Raw genomic sequence first — 14,358 nt, 5'->3', positions numbered from 1 at the left:
TTACCTCAGACAGATGCAACAGACTCAGCTGGTCTCGACTACAGTTTCCAAGTCTATCTCACCCTGAGAATCAAGACTTGAGACACTGGTTTAATGTATGAAGACCGGTCGAGACCGAGACTAGACGTACTACAACTCAGGTTCTGAAGACACCACTATAGTGTTGACAAATGACATTATCTTAGCAATGTTGAGTTGAAGGCAGAGTAGATGATTTGCTTTAGAAACAGGTTCTTTCAGAAACGACCTCACAATCCTTTCTAAGAAAAAAAAAATACTCAAGGTTTAATTAGCAGCATTTGACCAACATTTATTTATTTTCTTCTTCATACTTCTTAATATATTTACAGGGCCCTGGAAATTATTTAATAAAGTGATTTAGTGTCTGTTGTTGTAGATAACCCTGTCAAATGTGGTCTATGTTTTTTACTTAAGTAAATAGTATTTAAGTAAATGGTAAATTCAACCTCGTGCACCTTTGCTAAATTTCAAATTCGATTTTGATCTTTCTTGTCTTTTCTACAGTTTTACCTCCAGTGCCAAATCTGAAGGGGAAGAGCAAGAAGTAATAAGAATAATGGAGAATATACCTTCCACGGAGAGCTGTAGTACTCAAGAAACATCCTCTGGTTCATCACACAGGAGACAGAAGGGCAGCGTAAGCAGTGACAGAGCTTACCAGTGTTCAGAGTGTGGGAAACGCTTTACCAAACGGAGCAATCTGCGGCGACACCAGTTCATCCACAGCGAAGAAAAGCCCTACCACTGTTCAGAGTGTGGGAAGAGCTTTCCTGCACACAGTTACCTCCAAGAACACCTCCTTATTCACACTGAAGGGAAACCATACCAGTGCTCAGAGTGTGGGAAACGTTTCACTAAACTGAGAAGTTTGCGGCGACACCAGTTCATCCACAGCGAAGAAAGGCCCTACCACTGTTCAGAGTGCGGGAAGAGCTTTCCTGCACATAGTTACCTCCAAGAACACCTCCTTATTCACACTGAAGACAGACCACATCAGTGCTCAGAGTGTGGGAAGGGCTTCAAAAAACACTTTTTTCTCCAACGTCACCTGCTCATTCACACAGAGGAGAAGCCGTATCCGTGCTCGCAGTGCGGGAAGTGTTTTAAACAGCAGAGCTCACTCGATCGACACAAGCGCGTCCACACGGGGGAGAAGCCGTATCAGTGCTCCCAGTGTGAGAGGAGGTTTACTCAAAGCAGTCATCTCAGAGATCACCAGCGCATTCACACTGGGGAGAAGCCGTATTACTGCACTGAGTGTGGGAAGAGTTTTACTGCGATGAATACTCTCAAACAACATCTGCGTACTCACACTGGAGACAGGCCGTATCAGTGCTCCGAGTGTGGCAAGAGTTTTATACAGAAGGCCAACCTCCATCAGCACGAGCGCGTTCACACGGGAGAGAAGCCCGATCAGTGGCCCGAGTGTGGGATAACACTGAATCAAGAGTTCGTTCTGTATGAACACCAGCTCGTTTACGCAGGGGAGAAGCCGTATCGCTGCTACGAATGCGGGAAGGGTTTCACACAACAGAAAACACTCAATCGACACCGGCGCATCCACACGGGGGAGAACCTGCACCATTGCATTGTGTGTGGGAAGAGCTTTGTTCAATACTGTCATCTCCAAGATCACCAGCGCATTCACACCGGAGAGAAGCCGTATTCCTGCTCCGAGTGTGGGAGGTGTTTCACTACGATGAATACTCTCAAACAGCACCAGCGTACTCACACCGGGGAGCGGCCGCATCAGTGCTCAGAGTGTGGGAAGGGTTTTAAAAACAAGAGCAACCTCCGTCAACACCAGCACCTTCACACGGGAGACACCGTATCAGTGCTCAGAGTGTGTGAAGAGATTTCTGCACAGAGTGGAGACACCACGGCAAGCATGTGACCATGCAAGTCATACAACGACACAAAGATGGGTGTCCGGTGTCTACCCATCTTTGTTTCCCTGTCTCGGTTTTCCAGTTTCTTCGTTTACATTCCCCATGTGCTTGTCTGTTACTGTGTTCTTGTGCTCATAAGAAGATTGTTTACCAGGTGAATAAGTAGTTAACCCTACTTCACTCCGTTTGGGCGTTTGGCTGAAGATCCACCTACTGTATATAACACATCCCAGAAAAGTAATTAATCGTTAAATAACAACTAAACACTTTGAGTAATAACAAATCTGATCATAATGTTTGACTTTTATCTACAGAAAACGCACATAATTAGACGATTCAAATGCATGTTTGCCATTTTCTTGAGGGGAAGAAATGAAAGGTCTGGTGTCTGGTGTGTTCTCCCTGTGTCTGTGTGGGTTTCCTCCGGGTGACTGTCTGTGAGGAGTGTGGTGTGTTCTCCCTGTGTCTGCGTGGGTTTCCTCCGGGTGACTGTCTGTGAGGAGTGTGGTGTGTTCTCCCTGTGTCTGCGTGGGTTTCCTCCGGGTGACTGTCTGTGAGGAGTGTGGTGTTGTTCGCCCTGTGTCTGTGTGGGTTTCCTCCGGGTGCCTTGTGTTTCCGGGTAGGCTCCGGATCTAAACAGGATAAATGGTTACACACAATCAAAGAATGTCCTTTTATGTCCAAATACAACATTATAATAATGTAACACGTCTTTAACGTACATCATTACATGTAACATGTTGGTGTCATTCTTTCCAAGCTTGGGAAGTATTGGCTGTCGGTGTCAAAGGTAGAAAACGTGCTTGATATGTATGTCAAGTTGAAATCAAAAATGAATGTAACGTTTACATTTTTCAGACAGTGAAGTGTTCTGAAGCAACTAGTGACTTCACAGGGGCACTTCTTGGCACCAATCAGATTTGAACTGGGGCGAATGCCCCTGTGGACCCACCCCACCCATTTAGCAGGCGCTCTAATCCAGAGCGACTCACAAAAGTGCTTAGTGTTCAAACAAAATGTGTAGCCTAGCTAGTACAAATATGTTTACGTCCAAGCCCCACCCCCGAGCTCAGATGCTGACAAGAGCCAGTGCTGATATACAGCTCTTTCCCTAAATGTTTTTGGTGTGTTAAATGAGCCCCCACAATGGCAAAGGTACAGGTCAACCCAGAAGTAGGACTCACCTAGAACGCACTGCAACGTGTTGCAGTTTCTATAGCGACTGAAATGATCTTGGACAGCAGTTTATAAGTGTAAGCAGAAAACCAAAAAATCTTCACAACACTTAAATGTCAAAAAAATTTAAACACAGCACATTTGTGATCTCTCATTGAAAACTCCCCCTTTCTGTTGATAGGACAATGTAGAGAGTCTGCACCAAATGTAACATGCAAAGCACAAATGTTATCAGTTCAGTGGGACACAGGTTTGTGTGTGTGTTGCCAATGTTTGCGATTGAAAAACCCGCTTCGATTAAAACGTACATAAGGTGGACTGAAAGTGCATCTGAGCAACACAGTGCTGTTGAATCAACTATTTTAGATGGTGAAAGGGGCCTCAGCAGACATTCCTGCAGGAAATGCAACATCAACGAGAAGAACGTGTCCCTCAGAACATGCCCCGCTGCAGGGGATGCTCTCTGAGCCTGTGAGCAGTCAACCCACAAAGAACACCACCAAAGGAGAAGCCGATCTGTCAGGCTACAATGAGGCGGTTAAAAACTAGCGACAAAGAGGCATAGAGAATCTCTGAGCAGGAGTTACACCCAAACCTTCAGAGCAGCACATCTACCAAACTCACTTTTTTGGATTTAATTACATTTTCTTTCATGTTCTTTATTCATGAATGTGACATTCCATAATTGAGAAATAAATTACGGAGGTACGGTTTTGGAATTCTTTCACTTGTTAGTGCTGGGCATTTATTATTTTTTATTTACATAGGATTTCTCTGTCTATCTAGATAACTTAAGCCAAAAGTCAAGCCCATACAATAGAAAAAGAGCTAAGGGAGATTCATATTGGACAGTCCTCAGCTTTGTTTGTGGGCTTAAGTTACTCAGCTACGTGAGAAATCCTGCTTTGTGGAATACACCCTGGTTAGCATTTGTAGCGATACCGGTTGTGCTAAGATTCAACTGTACACGGTTAAACCCCGCCCCTTCCCTTTGGGATTTATAATAGTTGGACAATGTGGTTTGGCCAGTTACCATAACAACCACAGAGCTGAGGCTGAATCTCAAACAGCTGTCTACTCCCTGTGTAGTGCACTATGTAGGGTTCTTCCTCCTCTAATCGCATGCCCTGTCGAGCCCTAGTGTAGCTAAATGATTGTCTGGCCTTTAAACAGCACTCTATCATTTGGGAAAATGGGATGACTTTTTAATCTTTTATAAATGTAAAAAAAAATTATTAAATAAAATATACATTAAATAAAACAATGATTTGTTTCAGTGTTCTTCAGTCCTGTTTGAATTGTACAAAATGATAATTATTATTATTATAACCATATTAATGTACAAGTATATGAAATGTTTCAGAGACTTTTATTACTTATTGAAGTACAGTGTTTCTGCTGGTATTTAAATTCTGTTCTGTGAGTGACTTTGTGATTTTATTAGGGGTTGACTGGTGAAACAGATATGAATGTATGAATGACAGGAAACATTTTTTAAACCGTTAAAAGCCGTTGAGCTTCATTCACTCCCATTCAAAGATGTCTTTCTAGTTTGCGCCCTCTAGCGGTCGGTAATCAATAGGGAGTGGACAGACTCCCCTCAGACCGGCTCTGGTGCGATCAGGACGGGGAGGGAGTCCAGGAGACACCCGCTTTTACCGGATGAACACAAACGGGAGCTGAAGCACCGAAGGTGAGGGGTTTATATTCGTCCACACGGTTTATTCCAGGGGGCCTCGAAAAAAAAAATCCTAGAGGCCAACTCTCGCTGTGTTTACACTCCGCTGAGGCTCCAGAAAAGAGTAGGCTGATGTACAAAATAAAAGTCCCTTCTAAAACAGCTATGTACAAAAACACTGCAGTTTAAAGGAAAGCTGACGGTTTAATTTCTGATTAAAAACATCAGATTTGTGCATTTTAATATCCGTTCATTCATTCTTCTTTAAACGAGCGGATTCCAGTCCACTTTTCACCACTTTGTCCAGGAGCAGTTCTGAAGTCGCCAGTGCAGAGTTTGGACGTGACGTTTTTCCAACTTTTTCCAAGTGAATTACCAGCATTTGACAAGCACCAGTATTTTGTTTTCAGGAATAAAGTTTTATTTAAGGAGCCTTGCTGGTGCATCGCTTTAATATACATTTAGCAAGGTGTTGAATAGCAGAGGATAAATGATATCTTGAGGTAATGTGTAGGAACAAGTTAATAAAGACATAAGGCATGGAACTGACTTAAATATGCATAAGAGCTACTCGATAAGGCTTTAGAGTAGTTACTTAATAATGGGGGAAATGTAATGTGTGTGAAAATGGCTGGAATTTACTTGAGAAGTTATGGGAATGACTTATAAACCTTTTACAAGCTAGGACAACATAACCCTGCACTTCATCACTGGATTTACACTATTCATTTCAGTTTAGGTTTTCACCGTCATTGTCTTTCTGTTGTCTTTCCTACAGAGTATATACACAAAGGAGATAATATGGCATCCATTAAAATCTGTGGTACTGAAGCGACCTCCTCTGGAGCGTCACGCAGGATAAAGCAGGACTGTGTAAAGAGTGAGATCGCTCACCAGTGTTCGGAGTGTGGGAAGAGTTTTACTAACCAGAGCAATCTGCAGCGACACCAGGTCATCCACAGCGGGGAGAAGCCCTACCAGTGTTCAGAGTGTGGGAAGAGCTTTGCCGTAAAGAGTTACCTCCAACAGCACGTGCGCATTCACACCGGAGAGAGGCCGTATGACTGCTCCGAGTGTGGGAAGAGGTTTACGCTCCACGGTCATCTCCAGGAACACATGCGCATCCACACAAGAGAGAAGCCGTATCACTGCTCCGAGTGCGGGAAGAGTTTTTCACAGCAGAGTGTTCTCCAACAACACCAGCGCATTCACACCGGGGAGAAGCCGTATCAGTGCTCCGAGTGTGGGAAGAGTTTTAAACAGCGGGGCACTCTCCATCGACACCAGATCGTCCATACGGGAGAGAAGCCGTATCGCTGCTCCGACTGTGGGAAGTGTTTTGCTGTGAAGAATCGCCTCCAAGAACACCAGCGCATTCACACTGGAGAGAGGCCATACAGCTGTTCTGATTGTGGCAAGAGTTTCATTCGTCAGAGTACTCTCCAAGAACACCTGCGCATTCACACGGGAGAGAAGCCCTATTTCTGCTCGGAGTGCGGGAAGGGTTTCAAAAAGCAGTTCGCTCTCAATCAGCACCAGCGCATTCACACAGGAGAGAAGCCGTATCAGTGCTTGGAGTGTGGGAAGAGTTTTGCTCAAAGGAGTAATCTCCAAGACCACTTTCGTATTCACACGGGAGAGAAGCCGTATTTCTGCTCGGAGTGTGGACAGAACTTCAGACATTTGACGACGTACAAGACACACAAGTGCATTAAGACTGAGGTGGAGACCCATGATGTGAGAGTCGGTCAGGTGTAAGGTTTAGGTCTGGATTTCATTATCTAATCAAACCGTAAAGGTGACATCTACGATTCTGGGGAAATGCTGTTCTCTCCGTTTTGTTTACGTTCAGAAGCTCGGCGTCTTTTTTTTTTTCTTTGTAGGTGGCTGAAGTTCAACTTGTCTGAAATTTTTTATTCACTGTTTGAATTACCACAGAAACTCATTTGTAACTCAAGTTGTTGAGTTTTGTAGCACTTTCGGTAATGCAGTTAACTGTCTCCGGAATTTGGAGACATTCCACTTTAAGTGATCAACAACCGCTAAATATATATATATATATATATAAATAAGTAAATATTACCCACCTATGAAGTAGGAGTAGAGCAACATCTCAGCTCATGCTTTTCAACATTTCTCTCCTTTGTCTAAAATTATGCTTTGTTCTGCCGTGAGCAGAGAGAGAGTAAGCCTAGCATATCGGACTGAGACACTTTGTTTTTTTTTTACCCATTTATAGACACTGGGGCTTCATAAACCCATTAGATCGGATTTGAGCATACAGACAGTAGAGCTAGCAAAGGGTGAGGAACATCCACAGAATTTTATAAAAAGTGTTTTTTGATTAAAATTGTGAATGTCACCTTTAAGGCAGGATTAAATGCTACAATTTCAAAATTTTATGCAGAAATTTTGGGTAGCTTTAATACCAACAACAGGATGATTTTCATCCCGCATTGAGGGGTGTGTTAAAGCTTAGAGCAGCCAGACACTTGTGAGTTTCAATAGACTTGAATGACTGAATTCAAATAAGGACATTGGATCTCATTCATTATCTTCATCAGATACAGGTTTGGTGAATCTCTACAAAGGCACTCTGTAAATTTGAGTGGAACAACAACCTGATCAATACTTGATTGCCAGTGAATAATCAAATAATCACATCTATGAATATCATCATAACAGCTGATTAAAATAGCACTTTTTAATGAACGTATATTGTGTTCGTCTTCGTTTTACTTAAATGTATATGAGCAATTATATTAAAGTTAATGTGATCTAGATATGCAGAAGAGTTAGATTTCTGAGTTAATTCCATCTATATGTCTTTTTACTACTTGTTTTGCCTTGAAAAAATAGGCTAACCTCATTATCTGACTTTAGTATGTGGCTGGATCCCATTAAATCCTCACAGGAATTTTGCAACACAGAAAAAAGGTGTTTGCAAAGATTCATTTTAAATATTTAATATTTTTTCAAACAGAAAAATGCACTTGTTATTAGTAACAAACGGTTATGTAGTGCTGAAGTGTTTTAATCTTAAGTTTTTAACCCTTTTAAACTGGTTACTCTCATTCCTTAGTACTAAATAGCAGCAATGCTAGCACCATGCTACTCAATACCTAAATGCTGTGGAAATAAGGAAAAAATGTTGAGTTTTCTGTAACTTTATACATTATGTATGCGACCATCCTCTAAAAAATGAAAATATATTCCTGAATGAATGAGAGTAAACATTTTAAAGCTAAGTTTAGCCGTTTAGCGCCATTAATTCCCATTAAATAGGACTTCCTCACTTCCGCCCTCTAGCGGTCAGTAATCATTCTGCGGTATAATGGGATCAATAGGGAGTGGACAGACTCCCCTCAGACCGGCTCTGGTGCGATCAGGACGGGGAGCTAATTCAGCCGCCACCTTCCTTTTACCGGATGAACACAAACGGTAGCAGCGCTGAAGGTAATGGGGTTTATATTCGTCCACGCTGTTTAGTCCAGGCCTCAAAATACAGAGGTCCATTCTCGCCTTATTTACACACCGCTGAGGCTCCAGAGATGTAGGAGACTGCAGGCTGAATTACAGAATAAAAGTCCAAAGCAAAACACTGATGATGAAATGACGGTTACAGATTAAACACATCGGCTTCGTGCGTTTCTCTGCGACAATATTTGTCCGTAAAATCCCTCCCAAACGATTGATTTCCACTGTCCACTCTTCGTTCCTCTGTACAGAGCAGAAAACGCAAATTTTGTGTTTGAATTTCAGAATATACCAAGAGTTAACCAGCAGCATTTTATTTTCTGGAATATATTTTACATTTATCCTGCTGTCACATTCCTTCAAAATAAATGAAGGTTGGTAATGAGAGAAAAGGACTTTATACATAGCATAGTACGGTGTGAAAAAGACGTAACAAGGCAATAACTTTATAATAATAGTAATATTAATAATAATAATGCTTGGGTATGACCTAGTAATGTGTGGAAAACTTTTAAGGCCCAGGAATGAACGTAACCATGTGAAAAAAACTATTTCACAAGGCATGGGATTAATCATTAACTTAATAATTTGAATTATTTAATGTGATAAGTGGGGAATTCACTTAATAAGTTAATTATTAAAATTATGCAAGATAACATGACATAATCTACTTCATCACTGGATTTACGCATGGGCCAAATTATATTCACGCATCACTAAGCACCTAATACCTCTATAAGCACCTAATACCTAATAAATAGTAGATTTTTCATAGAAGTCATCAGAGAATTCTTCTGTGTTTCTCTGGATTAAGGCTTTCCCCAGCCCCACTGGCACTGTTAATGCACGCTCCGTGGTCACAGTTCCATGTGGACTCTACCTTAATAATACAGCTGCCTTCTCTGGTGACTTAATACTGAGTGGGAATTGCTTAATAAATATTTTTTATTAGGCTAGCGTGCAGCTAACAGGGTTAAATTCGGTCTTATTTTTTCTTACTGGGTCAGTACATAGACCTTTGGTAAATTCTACCATACGTTTACAACGTCCTTGTCTTTCTGTTGTCTTTCTCACATAGCTTAATCTCCACTGCCAAATCAGAAGGTGAGAAATAAGAAGAGAATATGGCATCCGTAAAAATCTGTGATAGTGAAGGCATGTTCTCTGGTACATCACGCAGGAAAAAGCAGGACTGTGTAAAGAGAGAGACCGCTCACCAGTGTCCAGAGTGTGGGAAGTGTTTTACTAACCACAACAATCTGCAGCGACACCAGGTCGTCCACAGCGGGGAGAAACCTTACCGGTGTTCAGAGTGTGGGAAGAGCTTTGCCGTAAAGAGTTACCTCCAACAGCACCTGCGCATTCACACCGGAGAGAGGCCGCATCAGTGCTCCGAGTGCGGGAAGAGGTTTACTGCACACGGTCATCTCCAAGAACACATGCGAACTCACACCGGAGAGAGGCCTTATCACTGCTCCGAGTGCGGGAAGAGTTTTTCACAACATAGCATCCTCCAGGAACACCAGCGCATTCACACCGGGGAGAAGCCGCATCACTGCTCAGCATGCGGGAAGCGTTTTAAACAGCGGGGCACTCTACATCGGCACCAGCGCATTCACACCGGGGAGAAGCCGTATCGGTGCTCTGAGTGTGGGAAGGGTTTTAAACAGCGGGGCACTCTCCATCGACACCAGCGCATTCACACGGGAGAGAGGCCACACCAGTGCTCCAAGTGTGGGAAGAGCTTTACTGTAAAGAACCGTCTAGAAGAACACCTGCGCATTCACACCGGAGAGAGGCCGTACAGCTGCTCAGAGTGCGGCAAGAGTTTCATTCGACACCGGACTCTCACAGATCACCTGCGCATTCACAGAGGACAGAAGCCGTTTCAGTGCTCGGAGTGTGGGAAGAGTTTTAACCAACGCCGTAATCTCCACCACCACTTGCGTATTCACACCGGGGAGAAGCCGTATTTCTGCTCCGGGTGTGGGAAACACTTCAGGCATTTGACCACGTGTAAGACACACAAGTGCACACTGAAGGGGGTGGAAACCCGCGACGCGTGAGTTGGTCAAACGGGGGGCATAGGTCACATTTAACCCTTTCCCTCTCACAGTCCAGTTTACTTTTTCTCCATTTCTCTTTTGAACTGTACTTGATTTGGTTTATATTTTCCACCATTTTCATTTATGAATGTGAAGTGTTCTATAGATGTGGTGGTGCCGCAGGGTCTCGGGGTCCTGTGTTGGATACTCACCTCGGGTCACTGTCTCAGAGAAGTGAGTCCAAACACGAATGCTGGTAGATGGACGGACTGTGTGTGTATCTGTGTGTCTGGAAGTGCCTTGTTGAGTGTGTGATGTTCTGCCCAGTGTTTCTCCTGCTTTATGAACATCCCGAAGCTCTTACCGAAGATGAACGAGTGAATAAACATCATCTTAGTACAACTCTGACTGGACAAAAGTGGTCTTTTTTTATTCAGGTTTATTCCCTATAAATGTATTAATGACCCATTTGTTTACATTGACAAACATTTACAACTCGTATTTCTGGCTGAATACCATAAGATTCTCACAGCAAATTTGCATCAACAGGTAAAATAAATTCTTAAAGTTGAAGTTTATCAATGATTAATAGAATTTTTTTACATAAATACTTTGTAACAAATTGTAGAAATACAACATTTAAACACTGCATTCAGATCCTAAGGCTTTCAGACCTAGTTATAGGGCTCTTATAAGTTTTCTGCACTAATTAGCACTAAAGCTAGCACCCCGCTACTCAATACCTAAAGGCATTGATACCTAATATATTTTTTCAGTTCCTTATGACGTTATACAGTGATACGTCATTCCAACGTCTAAAAAACACAAAGATATACTTAAATGAATGACAAAAATACATTTCAAACCGTTTATCTCCATTCACTCCCATTCAGCGGCGCCCTCTAGTGGTCGGTAATCATTCTACGGTGTAATGGGAGTGGACAGGCTCCCCTCAGACCGGCTCTGAAGCGATCAGGACGGGGCGCGAGAGGCCAGACGTCACCCGCTTTTACCGGATGAACACAAACGGTAGCCGAAGCGCTGAAGGTGAGCGGTTTATATTCGTCCGCACGGTTTAACCAGGGGGTCTCAAAATAAATTCCAGAGCTCCACTCTCTGTTGCTGATGTACAAAATAAAAGTCCCATCAAAATACAGGGCTATGTACCAAAATAAAAAGAAAAAAACTATAGTTAGTTAAGTGGAAAAATGACGGTTTAATTTCAGATTAAACAATGGTTCATGGTTTTCTCTGGGTGATTTTACACAATATCAGTCCAATCATCCCTCCTTATGTGGTTCCTGTCCATTCTTCATTTACAAATATATATATATATATACACGTCAATTCACAATTATCTGTATGATATTTATAGTACATATTTTTAATGTGAAATGCTGATGACTAACGTGGTTTGCTTTTGTTACTGATTGCATCTTTGTTACAGTTAACTTCATGTTGTTAATATCTTTTGTCCTTCTCTTGTCTTTCCTACACAGTTTATACCCCCACTACAAACTCTGAAGATAATTCAAGAGAATTATGGAGGGAATATGGCATCTGTAAAAAGCCGTGGTTCTCCAGCAACTCCTGCTTTATTCTCACTGTAGGGCGGTCGTATGAGGGCATCACAAACCCATGGCGTGAATAGGTCGGACGTGAAGAATATGGCGTCTGATAAAAGGTGTAACTCTGAAGGCACGTCCTCTCAAGGCTCACGCAGGAGAAAGCAGAGTAATAAACAAAGTAAGGCAACTCATCACTGCTCAGTGTGTGGAAAGACTTATACTCAGCAGAGCGCCCTCCGACGACACAAGCTCCACCACAGAGTGGAAAAACCCCATCACTGCTCAGAGTGTGGCAAGGGTTTCACTCGAAAGATCCATCTCCAACAGCACCAGCGCATTCACACCGGAGAAAAACCCTTTCAGTGCTCAGAGTGTGGGAAGGGCTTTACACGATCAATCCTGCTCAGACAGCACCAGCGCATTCACACGGGAGAAAAACCCTACCACTGCTCAGAGTGTGAGAAGCGTTTTACCGTAAAGAGTGCTCTACAAGTGCACCAGCGCATTCACACCGGAGAGAAGCCATATCACTGCTCAGAGTGTGGGAGCCGTTTTACTATAAAGAGATCTCTCCAAGTGCACCAGCGCATTCACACCGGAGAGAAGCCGTACTGTTGTACAGAGTGTGGCAAACATTTTACTCATCACAGTCATCTCCAAGATCACCGGCGCATTCACACCGGAGAGAAGCCGTATCACTGCGCCGAGTGCGGGAAGAGTTTTATTCGACAGAGTGCGCTCAACCTACACCGGCGCGTTCACACCGGAGAGAAGCCGTATCACTGCTCCGACTGCGGCAGGCGTTTTAATCGACTGAGTACGCTTCAAGAACACCAGCGCATTCACACGGGAGAGAAGCCATATTTTTGCTCAGAGTGTGGACAGAACTTTAGACATTTGAACACATATAAGACCCACAAGTGCACAAAGAGTCAGACGCACACTCATGATGCGTGACTTGGTTTAATCCGTTTTCTTGGTTCCAGCCACTGACCAAAGATATTTGTGTAACTGTTTCATCCCGATCATGGTCTTCTCTTCAATACAAGCTTTCTGCCATAAGCTCTTACTTGTTGCTCCAGTTACTCAGTGCTTATTTACCTTTGATTTATATCTTTATCTGCCGTATTGTGTGTGTGTGGCTGTTGTTCATGTGTGACCTTGAAATGTTGGAGAAGCAAAGGGTCCGTGCTATGTTCCTCTGTTAGCCATAGTAGCATTTTCATCCCTGTTAACAGGAAACGTTTAGCCTGTTAGTCACAAATTAATTTTAATGCACGTCTGACTGAGTATGGGTTCTATCATAGTTAGTATACCAAGATTTAGTAGGGCAAGTACTTACCCCGGACAGGGCACCAGGCCATCGCTCACTCACATACCCACAACTCTAGACAATTTCACCTAGTCACTCTACGCATTTGTGTTTGGGCTGTGGGAGAATATTGAAGCACCTGGAGGAAACCCACTCAGACACAGTAAAAATCACACTGCATTCCTCACAGGCAGTGTGGCCTGAGGTGGGGATTGATACAATCCCAAGATCCTGGAAATATGGTACCTACAGCACTAATTTTTAAAATAATTTATGTTCAAATTCAGGTGGCACAGTGGTGTAGCAGGTAGTGTCGCCATTCTCACAGCTGCAGGGTCCTGTGATTGTGGGTTTGAGCCCTGCTCTGGGTGACTGTCTATGAGGAGTTAAGTGTGTCTCTTTAATTCAAGTGTGTGTGAGAAAACTGTCAAATGTTGTCATACAGATATGAGATATCTGATACATTTTCATGGTGTTCACTCCCAAAATATTTTGTTTACCTGTTTGTTTACACTGAAATTATAGTTTAAAATCACTACCTGACTTAATGTTTGTGTGGCTCAGTAGCATCCATCCATCCATTATCTGTAACCCTTATCCAATTCAGGGTCACTGTGGGTCCAGAGCCTACCTGGAATCATTAGGTGCAAGGCGGGAATACACCCTGGAGGGGGCGCCAGTCCTTCACACCTACGGACACTTTTGAGTCGTCAATCAACCTACCAATGTGTGTTATTGGACTGTGGGAGGAAACCAGAGCACCCGGAGGAAACCCACACAAACACAGGGAGAACACACCACACTCCTCACAGACAGTCACCCAGAGCAGGAATCGAACCCACAACCTCCAGGTCCCTGGAGCTGTGTGACTGCGACACCACCTGCTGCACCCCCGTGCTTCCCGCTGAGTATCGCAACATTCTCCTACTTTGTGTGATAAATTCTCAAAGAATGGAGCTATTTAACTATGATTAATAGTTTTTATACAGACTCATCTTATAGATACATATAGAAATAGAACATTTAAACACCACATTTAGATTTTAACACTTTTGTACTCTAGTTATAGGACTCTTCTTAGTTCTTTGTACTGATTAGCACTAATGCTAGCACCCTGCTACTCAAACAACCCACAGACTTGAGAAAAGGACACATATTTTTCCGATTCCTGTGACTTTATTCAGTAATACGT

At 43.0% G+C, this 14,358-nt stretch overlaps 1 protein-coding gene across 1 annotated transcript; it reads left to right on the top strand.

Annotated features, from left to right (window-relative positions):
* Positions 1-70: 70 nt before the first annotated feature.
* On the top strand, positions 71-13,702 carry LOC136678909 (zinc finger protein 850-like). Its single transcript, XM_066657095.1, has 6 exons — positions 71-140; positions 526-1,912; positions 5,446-6,511; positions 9,358-10,303; positions 10,724-10,835; positions 11,897-13,702. The coding sequence occupies exons 1-6, from the start codon at positions 94-96 to the stop codon at positions 12,809-12,811; spliced, it is 4,473 nt and encodes a 1,490-aa protein (XP_066513192.1). The 5' UTR covers positions 71-93; the 3' UTR covers positions 12,812-13,702.
* The last annotated feature ends 656 nt before the right edge of the window (positions 13,703-14,358 follow it).

The sequence above is a fragment of the Hoplias malabaricus genome, chromosome 2 (genome assembly GCF_029633855.1).
Source record: "Hoplias malabaricus isolate fHopMal1 chromosome 2, fHopMal1.hap1, whole genome shotgun sequence".
Taxonomy (NCBI): Eukaryota; Metazoa; Chordata; class Actinopteri; order Characiformes; family Erythrinidae; genus Hoplias; species Hoplias malabaricus.
This window is presented reverse-complemented; position numbering and strand designations above follow the sequence as displayed.